This window comes from Solea senegalensis, linkage group LG2 (genome assembly GCF_019176455.1).
Source record: "Solea senegalensis isolate Sse05_10M linkage group LG2, IFAPA_SoseM_1, whole genome shotgun sequence".
NCBI lineage: Eukaryota > Metazoa > Chordata > Actinopteri > Pleuronectiformes > Soleidae > Solea > Solea senegalensis.
The window spans coordinates 20,455,720-20,469,675 of NC_058022.1; the positions used below are offsets into that span (position 1 = coordinate 20,455,720).

At 39.4% G+C, this 13,956-nt stretch overlaps 1 protein-coding gene across 3 annotated transcripts in view; it reads right to left on the minus strand.

Moving 5' to 3' along the window:
* Window positions 1-874: 874 nt before the first annotated feature.
* Window positions 875-13,956, minus strand: part of phf11 (PHD finger protein 11) — a 28,774-nt gene continuing 15,692 nt past the window's right edge. Inside the window, exons 3-18 of one of the 3 annotated variants that reach the window (XM_044018120.1) lie at window positions 11,664-11,797; window positions 10,894-10,928; window positions 8,888-8,982; window positions 8,395-8,465; window positions 8,233-8,282; window positions 8,072-8,139; window positions 7,189-7,211; window positions 6,962-7,011; window positions 6,757-6,842; window positions 6,638-6,645; window positions 6,092-6,126; window positions 5,973-6,013; window positions 4,884-4,983; window positions 2,259-2,585; window positions 2,092-2,163; window positions 875-1,349 (exon numbers count right to left, since the gene is read on the minus strand). In XM_044018120.1, coding sequence (XP_043874055.1) covers window positions 1,273-1,349; window positions 2,092-2,163; window positions 2,259-2,585; window positions 4,884-4,983; window positions 5,973-6,013; window positions 6,092-6,126; window positions 6,638-6,645; window positions 6,757-6,842; window positions 6,962-7,011; window positions 7,189-7,211; window positions 8,072-8,139; window positions 8,233-8,282; window positions 8,395-8,465; window positions 8,888-8,982; window positions 10,894-10,928; window positions 11,664-11,797 — 1,272 coding nt within the window. In that variant the 3' untranslated portion in view covers window positions 875-1,272. Of the gene's footprint in view, window positions 1,350-2,091; window positions 2,164-2,258; window positions 2,586-4,883; window positions 4,984-5,972; window positions 6,014-6,091; window positions 6,127-6,637; window positions 6,646-6,756; window positions 6,846-6,961; window positions 7,012-7,188; window positions 7,212-8,071; window positions 8,140-8,232; window positions 8,283-8,394; window positions 8,466-8,887; window positions 8,983-10,893; window positions 10,929-11,663; window positions 11,798-13,956 lie in introns of all 3 variants that reach the window. The other 2 variants (XM_044018119.1, XM_044018121.1) reach the window with 2 other exon arrangements.

The following is a 13,956-nucleotide window of genomic DNA, read 5'->3' on the forward strand; positions in this document are numbered from 1 at the left end:
TAAGCTAGTGAGTCAGCTGAGCTGCACCCACAAACTTGTTTAAGGTGGAGATGGCTGAAGGTATTAGGCTTCTGCTGAAGCAGGCTTTGTTGCATTTCATACTTCTGAACCTCCTGTGATGGCCTTGCTGTTTTGTTCTTGTAGTTTTGTAGACCAATTATTTATGTGAAAGTGTACACCACCACAATGAACTTGAAATGTTGTGTTGTGTGGACCCTCAGCTTTAATTTGAGGGTTCGAACAAAAACAAATTGCATTAACCGTTGAGGAATTATGAGAACTTTTATACATTATTGTCCATTTTCAGGGAAATATTTGTAAATAATTGTTCGAATGACTAAAAAGCAGTCTCGTGGCCAGCTGTGGCCTGATGCCTCATTATCTCCTGTCAGACAAAGGAGATACATGCCTGCAGTGTTGACATGAGAAAAAACTCACTCTCTAAGGAGAAGCTGAAAAACAGTTTCTCAGCCAACAACACGACGTCTACAAGAGATCACCAACTACAGGAGACCATGCCCCGACATCGCAGTGAACTGTGAACTGGCTGACGACCTGAAAATCTGCCAACATTCACACCCATCACCCGCTCCAGCATCAAACAACCCTCGTCTCCCCCTGCACCACCCTCACCCCTCCCTTCTGAGCCCCCACCATTACTCAGGATCTGTGGAACCTGGAGCTGAACCTCTCCAAACTGTGGAGATGACAGTGGACTTCAGGAGTAGCCCCCCTGCTCTGCCACCCCTCACCATTATCAATAAATCTGTTTCTGCTGTGGAAACCTTCAGGTTCATCTTTTAGACCCCTTCTGAAGGTGATGAAATGGAATGCTCTTCAGTGGCCGTCAGTCAACTGATCTCATGCTTTTCAGTCACTGAAGACTCAGATTTGTTTATTTGTCATATGAAAGTTAACACAAAGTCAACTATGGAGTGAACGGAAGATTTGAATGTATTTAGTATTGCTGGATATGTATTTGTATTTGAGAGCAAACAAATGTAAATTTCATTGACAAATATGACACCTTATAAACAATATAAAACATTTAAGAGCACAGACCAGTATACATTAGTTCTATAATCAACCATGTACCACTTTTTTTTACTGTAACATTCGTGAGGATTATAAAACATCAAACACATTCGTATCATACAAGTTTGGATTTCACAGTGCTGAGCTTGTCAGGATTCAGAGATCTGCTTCAGCTGTGAACTGCTGCTGCATTTCACACACGTAACAAATCTCAAGGAGCTGCTGATTGGTCCAGACTCATCTCCTCACTGCTGTGACGACGTCTTCCATAGCTGCCACTGCCTTCATCAGCTCCGTTTGCTTCCGTTTTAACTCTGGGAAAACAATAACATGCCAATGTTGAATTTGAGTCAAGGTTCATACACCTTTTTCTAGTCAATTCCAAGTACTTCCTGTGTTTATTTTCAAGCCTTTTCGGCTCCTTACAGCTGTATTAAATGATACATTTACAAATACATTCATACAGTACAAACATACTCAACATGCTTTCATTTTTTTTTAATTCACATTGAAACAGATGGGGTTTATGCTATTAACAACCAAAAGCAATTTTCATAGTAAGATATGAATTCCAATAAAAACACTAACGTTCTGTGTTTGTAAGTATGTCAGAGCATTTCCAAACACTTATCCCAAATCCAAGCTCTTTTCTAACCTGGATAAATGATAGCTATCTGCTCTGTGCTACGTCTATACGTCTTCCATTTAGCTGTGCGTTATATATATCCATATATCCATATATACTGTCTCACTCTCTGCATTCAGTATATAGCTCTCTCTCCCTGTCTTGTTGAGCAGCAGTGGCGTTAAGTCACAGTTTCAGTTCCAAATGTCAGGACAATAACATTATTTTATTCCAGGAACATTTTTATTTAAAACAAAGTTTATTTCTGCACATTGTTTTCTTGATACTGTGTAACTGTCTGTAATAAAACTGCCTGTGTGACATTTTAAACATGAGGCTGTGACTTCGAGATCACCACTCAGCTAAAAAATATCAAGTTATAACTTTTGGTCCATATCGTCCTATTTAGCACCTTAAAGGTTGAACGTCACCTTTCTGCTGCTTGTCCACAAACTCAGTCAGCTTCCCAGACGCCTCCATCACTGACAGAGCCAGATTATAATCTGCAGCGAGAAGAAAGGTTACTGCTAAACTGCACTATTATATTATATAAAACATTAATGAGTGTGTGAAGAAGATGCTGTGGTAGGAAACTTACCCCCCTGACCGGCCTGGTCGGCCTGGATTCTGTTGGAGATGTCGTTTAGCATCTTGATAAAATCAGTGAAGATGGCCTGTGTGCATCCTGCTGCGTTGCAGCTTTTCCAGAAGCTCGAGGAGTCGATGCTGACCCTGGGCCTCGGGTCACAGGGAGGGGCTGTGGGGGAAAGAGAGGAGGAGCTAAAGGATGCGCGGACGGCTTCAGGCGGAGCTGAGGAAATGGCCACACTGGTGCATGGAAGCGAGCCAGCAACACTGCGTTGTTCGGAGCGGGCAGGAGAGGGTCCAGCAATATGAGGATTAGGCCTCTGCTTAGAACTGGATCCTGAGGAGGGAGGGAGATATGAATGAGATATATATATATGTATATATATACATATATATATATATATATGTATACACATATATACAATATTATAATTATCTATTATATATACACTGCCTGGCCAAAAAAAGTCGCCACCTGGATTTAACTAAGCAAATAGCTAAGGGGTTGCTGCAGTTGGTCAGGTCTAGGTTCAGCAACATTATGTGACCTGAATATAATGAATGACCAGATTATTCCACCAATGCAGTTTTTCCTTCCCTGATGACATGGGCATATTCCAAGATCACAATGCCAGGATTCATCAGGCTCAAATTGTGAAGTTGTGAGTTGTTCAGGGAGCATGAGGCATCATTTTCACACATGGATTGGCCACCACAGAGTCCAGCCCTTAACCCCATTGAGATTCTTTGGGATGTGCTGGAGAAGGCTTTGCTCAGTGGACTCTCCCATCATCAATACAAGATCTTGGTGAAAAAAGAATGCAACACTGGACGGAAATAAATCTTGTGACAGTAGCTTATGAAAACAATGCCGTATGAATGAATGAGTGCCGTTATCAAAGCTAAAGGCAATCCAACGAGTATGTGACCTTTTTTTTAGGTGGCAACTTTTTTTTGGGCCAGGCAGTGTATATATGTATAGATTTATATATATACACACACACACACACACACACATACATAGATATATATATATATATGTATATATACACACATATATTTACACACACACACACACACACATACATATATCTATGTATATACACACAGATATATTTACACACACACATACATATATGTGTGTATTTATATATATGCACACACATATATATATACATATATACACATATATTTACACACATACATATATATATGACTTGTTCGCATTTTTAAATTTGCACAGAAGACCTAACATATGTTGTTTCCCGTGATTTGAAAATGATTCACTGGTCAGCCTCATTAATGACCAAACTGAGCACATTTGCTACGGTGGTTGAGACGGACCACGGAGTGAAAACAATGAAAAGTGCGCTCTTAAGAGTCCGTCAACACGTATTTACTAAGATCTACCTGGATCCCCTGCACTTCATCCTGACTGTACATTATTTGGGGATAAAGCTGCGCGTAGAGAAATGATCCGCGTTGGATACGGAGAAGAAAAAAAAGAATATTAATCTATACAATTGCAATGCCTTGACATTAGTGACGTAAGTACACATAGTCCCAGCCATAACAACAAAATTGCATTAAAATAAAAAACAATAGTACAGAATTGGCATAATAATTTCTTTCAGTGTTTTGGTTTCGGCCAACAATTTTCATTTTGGTGCATCCCTAATCCCTAATTATTCTTGTTATATACATAGGGTTATGCGTGAGATTAATATGCATTTTTATGACTGGGTACAAATTCTGCAAGTATTGTCTAACATAATAGTCCACAACTTACTACTAAACTACTAAAATGGGCCCAGCTAATTCAAAACCTTTTATAGAATTCATTGAAAAAGACTTTGTTTTTTAAACATTCAGCAGAGAGAAAAATGTCTCAATAACAGCACCTATAAGCTGTGGCATTATTGAAGTTAAAAGGGGGTAACACTTCCTTTTTAAGGTTTGTGTAATAAGATGTAATTAACAATTAATAAACCTTATACATAACTCTTTATAGGTGTTCCCATCCCATCCCTCCCCCTATATAGTCTTAGGTATGTGTGCCGTGGAATTACCAGGACATAAACACGTATTTTAGCCATGAGATGGTCAGACTGACTCATATTTGCAGCTGTAATAAAACGGTTTAATGTTTGTAAAATAATACAACACATAAAGCTTCGAGATGAATTGCAGAGGTGCAGTATATTGCAACCCAACAACAAAACACTAAAGCCTGAAACACCACATTGGCTCCTAAGTCCCAGCATCCTCCTCCTCCTCATCTTCTCTTTGCCCCATGAGTCTCTGTCGCTCAGCAGCCTCTTCCTCATCATCACCAGACTCTCAAACTCACAGTTATAACAGAGTGTTGGCCAGGAGGTGGCGCTGTGGGCCGCCCTATGGGTTTTCCACTCCACTAACACTAACTAACAACCACACCAATTCCATTGTGGGTTCTTGTCAGGATGGCATTTCAAGGCTTTCTGTCGAAAAGCTTTCCTGATCTATTTTCACTGCAGAGGTGCTTCCAGCGCTAAGTAAACCGCACAGGTCCATTAGTATATCCATGGCCTTTTGTCAGTCAACAAACAGTTTTTGTTAGAGCTTAAATAAAAGACTGACTGAATGTGAAACTAACCTTCAGCTTGCACAGATTGTTGTGGGAGTGCAGGGCCTGGTGCAAATCTTGTGGTGCAGCTCTCGACTTCCTGAAGCAGCAGACTCTGTGACTCAGCATCCTGAGAGGAAACAAACACACCATAGTCACCTGTGCATGCCTTTAGACAGGCGTGCAAATAGAGAGAGGATATGCAAGGCAACGTGCCATGATCGTTATGCTGTACTAGTACTCGTCTAATGTCCACAAACCAAAATGATCCAGTTTTAATGATTTCTTTGTCATATGGAACAAAGACACCAGATAACAATTACATTTAAGAAGCTGAGAAATCTAACTGAAAACACTAATTAAGCAATTGTATAAACATTCATTCATTGATTAATTAACAGCCTTACTTATATGTTAATTATATTATATATTATATATATATGTTATATTTATGATTTATGATATTTGTGAAAACTTACAAGGTTGCTAATAAAAAAGAATTCTTCATTCAAAGAGCATTTATCAGTCTAATTGTTATTTACATCTTCATGTTTAGGGCAGGTACTGTATGTTCTATAATAATTTGATTGTTTTCTTCATTAATCAACTCGTTGTTTTAGTCCATAAAATGTGTCAAATGTCTTATTTTGTCCACAAACCAAAATCATCACATTATAATGACCTCTTTGTCATGTTGAGCAAAGACTTTTAAGTAGCTGAAAAATCATAGAATTATATTTTAATACTATGGCTGTCAACGTTAACGCGCTAATTTAAATAATTTAACGCCTTAAAATAAATTAACGGCATAAACGTTGTTTGTTTACTTCCGGTGGCGATGTGGTCATTAAAACAGTCTTTGAATTTAAATATACTTTTTGTGTTGATTCTACATTCATTCCATGATTTTATATAAATAAATATCTGTTATAAGCTTCAGGTTTATTTTCGCGATTAATTATAAAGATTTTGCGATTTTTGATCGATTGACAGCCCTATTTAATTATTCTGTTATTAACAATGAACAATAATATACAACAATTTATATCAATATGCCTCATATAAGACCTTATAGGTCTATAAAAAAGACATGATGCACAATATGCAGCAACAACTCACTGAAGAAAGTATCGTTTCATCTCCAGATTCCTGCGGATTTCCTAAAGGGAAACAAAGCAGACGTGTGTAAAACATTTTATTACATGCACACAGTGGTTAAGTCTGCTGAGACTGTTCACCTGCGGCGGACACCGTGAGACTCTTGTCGTCGTTTCTGTGGAGACAGAACATCATACAAGAAACTGTTGTGATTGTTAAACCCAGTGACCAGAAGAAAGACACACATTTGTTATTATTATTAATACATTCCAATGAGATACTGTATATGGCAACAAAATCTATGATTACATTTTTAAAGGTTGTTGACAGAGTTTCAAAAAGGTGCCGATTTACACAGTTGTCATTTTTTGTGAGTGTAAGTTGTGGTGATCATGGACGGTGGTGATGTGTGAGGCAGCATCTGTGTATACACTGGCTTCTTTTATATGTTGACCTGTTCGCAGTCGTCTCACACGAGATGGAAACATAGAGAGACTCATGTGGAGCTCATTTTGACAGTGCTTTAAATGTCTGTATTTAAAAGTAACACGCTACAGTTTTAAGTAAACTTTCACAAACTTAAGGTATTATTGAGATTGGTTTTTGGAAGACTAACTGACAAATGACCGTTTAAGTAAAGAAACATCCTTAGTGCACTTTTATTTTCACAGAGAATTTGCTCTTACTTGCTGAACTGAAGCACAGTCAAGACGTGGAGAAGAATGAGAGAGAAAAATACCATCAGTTATTTAAACATCTAAGGCCTCGAAATGATGATATTGATGAGGAATAATATAAAACCTACTTGTTGCTCAGGAACAGAGTGTGCACTTTCATCAAAGTCTGACTCTATAGGTGCAAATATATTCATATCTGTGTTAGGTTGGTCCTCTTCTGTAAAAGAAAATGATGAATATACATGTGTATGCATATTAATGAATTTAACAGAGCTATACTCTCAGTTTAGGGTTAACAGTGCATTTTGTGTTGTAATAGGGTTACAAAGTTACCTGAACATGACGGACTGTCTGATAATATCCTTTTCAAGGGGATCTTGAGTCTGTGGCAGAACAAAGAGGCGAAGTACAGTATATGTAGAAGTCAAAAAACATTTTAAAGAAAATAAACCGTGTATAATTGCCGAGTCAGATAAATGATATGTTTATAATACAAGTAATTATTTGCAGTAGTAATGGATACAAGCATGAGATAATAAACATCAGAGGGTGCATCTTACCTGTCATCAACACGTAACCGTTTCTGTTCAAAAGCAAAAACAGAATGCTTATAAATCACTGAATCACTGTGAAATGTAGGACTGTAATCAACCAAAGAAATTCTTAGTCGACTGAAGCCCTGAAATTTTGACTAAAAATCAACTAATCAACAGAGTCTGAGGAATATTTAGTTGATTTGGCTCTGTGCATGTCCTCACAGAGAGCGAGCCTGAACATAGGAGCTCAGCTTCGCGGCTCAGACACAAATAGATTGCTGCCGTTGTTGTGGGCGAGTGCGCCTGCAGTTGTAAAACGAATCAACGATTATTAGACTAAAACATTGAAATATACCAATTCTGATATGTTCATATACTCAAAACGGACGGAGCAACCTAACGCAGAAAAGTTAGCTTACCGTTTTTCTATGATTTGCCATGTTTGTAGTCGAGCTGTGATACAAAAACTGTTGCTTGCAAACTTTGCATTCCACTTTTTTCCCGCCATTTATTTTTGTAAAATGCTGCCACACTGCTGATGTCTTTGACATGGATGTTAGAGGAGGACCGCCTGTAGCCTAAAATGCAAAGCTTGAAATTAAATAAAATCACCGGATGTTAAAGAACGTGGACGTGGATGAATGTGTGAATTCATCTGTCCCTAGTGGGTTGGGCTAGTCCAAAAGAGGGGTGTTCTCTGAAGACGCGCTCCATTAGCACTTGGTACTTTCTTCCTGACTAAATTAACCATAGACTGTATGAAATCAACATGGCAAAAATTAACCAATAAGAACTTTGGAGCCAGAACATATCGACCAATAAATCGACCAGTCGACTAGGAGTTTACAGCTCTAGTGAAATTAAATTAATTTTTTTTATTTCCAGTGAAAATGAAAAATATGTGAACCTTGGGGGACCTATGTGTCACACTGCTGGATGAGCTTGAGTCACTGCTGCAAACAGACTCTCCTGCCACTGTAGAATCAAGTGCAACAGACATTTCACTTAGTTATCAATAAGGTAAAACACCATGAAGCAGAAGACATGAGATGTTTAGAGCAGGCTTACCACTGCTGTTCCTCTTATGTGAGGATGGAACATGTTTATCACAATACAACCTAAGAACACACACACACACACACACAGGTCTGGTTATTTAGATTAATAAAATAAATGAGTAACTAATATGACTCATGAAAGAAGTGGCTTACAAAATGTAAACATACTCACATGATAATGCTATTAGACAAACTTTCCAAACTGATATTTCCTTCAGTCTTTTCACAGGCAAGACAGTAAACCTCATGAAAGTAAAACATATTAATTAACCGTAAATCAATATAAATTTAATAACTAAGAAAAAGTAAAATAGTAGTAGTTTAATCATAAATCACTATAATTACAGTCAAATACAACCATCAATAAAGAACTTGAATAGAGGAAATCAGCCAAAACTATTTTTTATGGTTTGTTTATTTAGTAAAATAGACATTTTGGTATCTGCAAATATAAATGCTGATAACAGTCTGTCTGCCAACAGGCTCTACTCTACATTCATTTCCATTTCAAAAGAAAGTGCACATTAATCTGACCTTGAAAAAGGTTCCCCTAGATATTCAGTTCCCAATTTTTGTTCCCAACATTTGTTAAAATTTATTTTGAACTGTGACGTAAAGTAGTTAACGTCTATGTAGCAAAAAAGTGACATTCATGACGTTCCAACCTTAGACGATCCAGCTCCGTTGACATTGTTGGATGTTCCAGCTACTGCAGAGTCTGAGTCCATCCCATTTTCAGAGCCATCGTTCTTGGCTCCTCCTGCACATCAACAATCACATAAAAAAAAAGATCAACAAATTAGGGCTGTCAATAGATTTAACAAAAAAAAAAAAAAGAACAAATTATTCTCACATTTTGAAATTTGTTTAAATGTTTGCTTTTCTTCTAATGACTAAATTAACGAGTAATCAAACAGTGTGCATTTCAGACACCATTGTTTAATTGTGTCTTTCTTTTTAAACATAGAACTATGTGATTTTAAAGAGACTTAGGCCTATCAAGCGCCAACCGGGTCATCTTAAAATAAAGGCTCAACATGGATGACTGCCATCCTGTATGCAACATGTGTTAACATCACAACAAAAAGAGAGGGAGAGGGAGAGAGAGAGAGAGAGAGAGGAGAGAGAGCACAGTCACGCAGGGTACGTGTTCAAACAGAAGTCTCCAGGCAGCTGCCAGCATATTATGAGCACTATGGGTTCCTGGAGTGGTTAGTTTGCCACTTACTTTCCACTCATTGGCAACGATGAGGAATTCCTCTGCACAGGTCTCAGCAATTAGCCGCGCCTCTATTTTGTCAGTCAATGCCAAGGTTTTACAATTTCCACTCATTGTCAGATAATTGTGCCGTGCCACCGAGGCAGTAGTCATATTGCACAATACTTTTGTTCTATCGATGGTTCTGTCGCTCAGCTCCCGCCCAACAATCCCTCACCTCTCTCTCTCTCTTCAGCTACTATATCAGTCTCTCCTCTCTGACTAACTGCAGGCAAGTGAATGTTTCGCGTGGATAATTCCCGGCTTTCATGTCAGAGGTCAGCACACACCAGAAGTAAACAAACTGGTGTTAACTGCGCTAAATGATTTTATCGCGTTCATCTCAGCTGTATTAATAGCAACGATTGACAGGGCTTTAAGATCGATTTCATTTAAATTTTGAATATTCATAGGGCACGAGAACGCTTTTTATCCAGCGGCATGTTTACGTCCGGTTGACGCCCACAAGCGCACCTACACACAATGGCCGATGCAGGTAAAACTCCGCTCAGCAAGCCGTCCCAACTTAAGTCTGACGCCTGGAACCATTTCGGATTTAAAACAACACAGAACAAAGTGCCAAGCAGAGGTCAGCTATTGTAGAAATACTACAAACCTCAGAAACCACTTGACAAGGTATCACACTACTCTAACGTTAGCTTCCGACAACAAGCCGTCCGGGGCAAAACAAAAGAAACTGAGGGAATCACTAACATTACCAGCCGATTCTCCACGGGCCATAAAGATAACAGAGGCCATCGCAACTTTTGTTTGCAAAGATTTACGCCCGTACTCGGTAGTGGAAAGCGAAGGCTTCAAGCGGTTCGCTCAGGTGCTTGAACCACGCTGGTGTGGTATGGTGCAACGTAAACATCTGACTGAAACTGTTATCCCCATGATGTTTACATGTGTGAAAGACGACATCCTAACGAAAATGCAGTCAGCAGAGAGGGTCACCATAACCTGTGACACCTGGACTGTCAACACAGTCGTACATGACAGTGACTTCTCACGACATCAACAACGAGTGGTGCCTCATGTCTCATGTGCTCATGTGACCACTGAGGTTCTCACCAGCCACACTGCTATTAACATAGCTGATATGTTGACGGGGGCCATACAGGAGTGGGGACTGACCAGCAAAGACCCAGCAGTCGTGACAAACATACAAGTTTGCACTTAAAACCTGTTGTTTTTGGTGAAGAGAAAAAATAAAGTTGAGCCATTTTCATTATTTAAGAGCAGATTGAATCGAATTGTGATTAATCGATTCAGAACCAAATCTATTTAGGAAATTGGCCATGATCACCCAGCCCTGACGACTAATGCATTAACTTTGACAGTCCCACAATAAATACTTTTAAAAACGTGGTCACAGGACAGACAGAAAGAAACCATCAGATGCCCACTTACCTTGTGGTTGTTGACAATGTTTGGGGCAGAACAACCTGATGAATGAAAAGTCATACAGATCATTTCAGGATATTCATTCATTTCTTTTCATCTGCAATTAAATTAGGCCCCACTTCAGAAAGGAAGCTCAACATACTGAGATGAGAAACTCTGTTGTTTCTTAATGAATTTAATCAAATCAGCATAGGTTCACTCTGCACGTGCGACGGCACTTTAAAAATACAGCATGCATACAGCCCTGATGCTATGATTGATGATGGCAACTGAAAAAAAAGTTATCCTCATATTTAACCCCTCTTGAGACCAGTAATACTATGGATAATATTATATTCCTGTAATATTATATGTGTAAAACTATTTATATAGCAAAAATATGACATAGTTATTATATCATATCATATCTAACATGGATCTCTAAACTTGGTTCTCTTGGGGAGGCAAAATTTAAAAATATTATATATGAAATATAATATATAAGAGCTGATGAGACTGGTGACTGACAGTTTAATAAACTAACCCTGAATGTTAATTACAGACAACACGGTAAAATTGGACTAAAATCCATATGATATGGACTGAATCAATGAATAAAAGAGGAAATGAACCAGTGCTATGAAAGAGGGAAGGAACTGAGAGAAACTCCCGAACAGGTTACTTTGCCATAATAACTCTTTCTGAAAAATGAACAAATTCAGAGTTTTCACTAAACCTGCTTTCTGAGCAAACGATTTTTTACTGAACATGCAGCTGGACAGATGTGTTGGACTGACCCGTAAGTTCCCCTCTTTGGATCTTCAGTAATCTTTGCTTTATCCTCAATAGCACAAGGATAGTGGTAGGATTTCTTGCAGCGTTTCACTTCACACCCGGCAGCAGCGCCCTTTTTCTTACATTTGCTGCAGGTCTAAAGACATCAATCAATCAATAAATGGATGAATATATAGCACTTTACATAGAGATAACATTTAAGACAGAGTGTTTCACATACAAAGAAATACATCCACACCTCAATAAATTACAGCTCTAACATGAAGACCAGCATCAAATAAGGAACCACCTGAAGTAGAGTATTAAATGAAATATATAATATCTGTCTCCTCAGACTGCTGATAATAATATAAATGTACTAATAAAATCCTACTATCAAATTGGCAGAAAATAATGTGCAAGAAACATCTCTAGGATGCACTGGGACGCATCCTCAGTGATGTATCCTGGGATCATTGGGTGTTTCGGGTCTTGCAACATCATACACCCTCGCCCAGGCGACCCAGTCGGGGTTGATCAAGTCCTGACTTACGTCCCAGTAGCAGTCCACGGATCAGCCCTCTTAATCCAAAGCCACCTTGTGGCCTTCTCTGCGGCTCCACTCGCGGATTGGATGGCCCTCTTCTTGGCTGCCCCTGTAACACCCGGCTGAGGACTTTACAAAGTGAACGCCCTGCAAAGCCTCTGCAGCCGACTTCTATAGGCTCATAAAAGGTTCTCCAGCCTCTCGCCTTGCACTCCTCCACCAGTTCCTGGTACTTAGCACATTTCCTCTCATTGGCTTCCTCAATACGCTCATCCCAGGGCACCGTAAGTTCCAGAATGATCAGGTGTCTTGAAGCCTCAGAGGTAATGATCATGTCTGGGCGGAGACTTGTTGTTACAATGTGCCGGGGGAACCTCAGCTGCTTCCCCAGGTCGACCTGCAGCTGCCAGTCAGAGGCAGTGTGGAGGAGGCCTGTTGTTAGTTGTGGGCGTGCCTGGGGTTTCTCTCCAGCTTTGAAATAATAAACTGAAAATAATAAACTGAATTAAAGAACATTCAACTAAACTGAAAGCCAAACTAAAAGGGTAGGTTTCTACTAGGGCTGTAATCAACCAAAGCAATTCTTGGTCGACTGAAGCCCTGACATTTCGACTGTTGAGGAATATTTAGATTATGTGGCCGGACGGACGGAGCAACCTGGCGCAGACAACTTAGCTTACCGTTTATATGATATGCCATGTTTGTAGTCGAGCTGTGATATGCAAACTGCTGCTTGCAAACTTTGCATTCCACTTTTTTCCCGCCATCTATTTTTGTAAAATGCTGCCACACTGCCGATGTCTTTGACATGAATGTTAGAGGACTGACTGTAGCCTAACATGAAAAGCTAAAAGTGAAATAAAACCACCGGACGTTGAAGAACGTGGACCTTCTCTAATCGATTTATCTCTAGTGGGTTGGGCTAATCTAAAATAGTGAAAACAAGGGGGGTGTTGTCTGAAGACACGCTGTTACCTGTGATACAGTGGTGCTCTGAAAACACCCCCATCAGCACTTGGTACTTTCCTCCTGATGAAATTAACACGGCAAACAATCGACCATTCAGAATCTTGGTCGAGCCAGAACGTATCGATCAATAGAGATCGCCAGACCATGTGACCAACACACGATGCATTCGGGGGGGAAAGGCACAATGCCGGTAGTCCTCCATGGTCCCAAGTAGTCTGGCTGTTTACTTTTTTTACTACTATTGCTACTATTGAAGCACACACATGAACACAAATACGAAAAAGGACAACAAACGGAACGGGCGAAGGCAAATGCAGCGGGTCCATATCGAGAGAAAGGAAACGCGAAAGAAAAGGCGCGGTATTTGCAGAAGATAGAAGGATGTGCATTTGGACTCTCTGGGTATCTCATAGGACTACTGGAATTAAGCTAAGTATCACTTCTGTAGGTCTTTCTTATTTGGTTGCTATTTCATTAATTGCTATTTGATCTAACTGTGTTGCTTGACTTTAGTGACTTTTGACTTGTCTGTTTAGTTAAGGTGAAAGTTATTTAAAGATATTTTGTTTGCTAGGTCAAAGACAAAAGTTGTTATTGTTGCTGTTTTGACCTAGTTTCTATTGAGCCATCACCATCACCAGGTGAGAAGTTTCACTGGCTACAGGGGAGTGGCCAACACAGCTGTAATCAATCAGCCCCTAATCAGGTGTCTTTTAAAAAGCAGTACTCACTTTGAAGAGGCAGCTTCAGCGGCAGACTCCTCAGACGAAGACTCAGGAAGACAAAGACAAAGGAGTCTA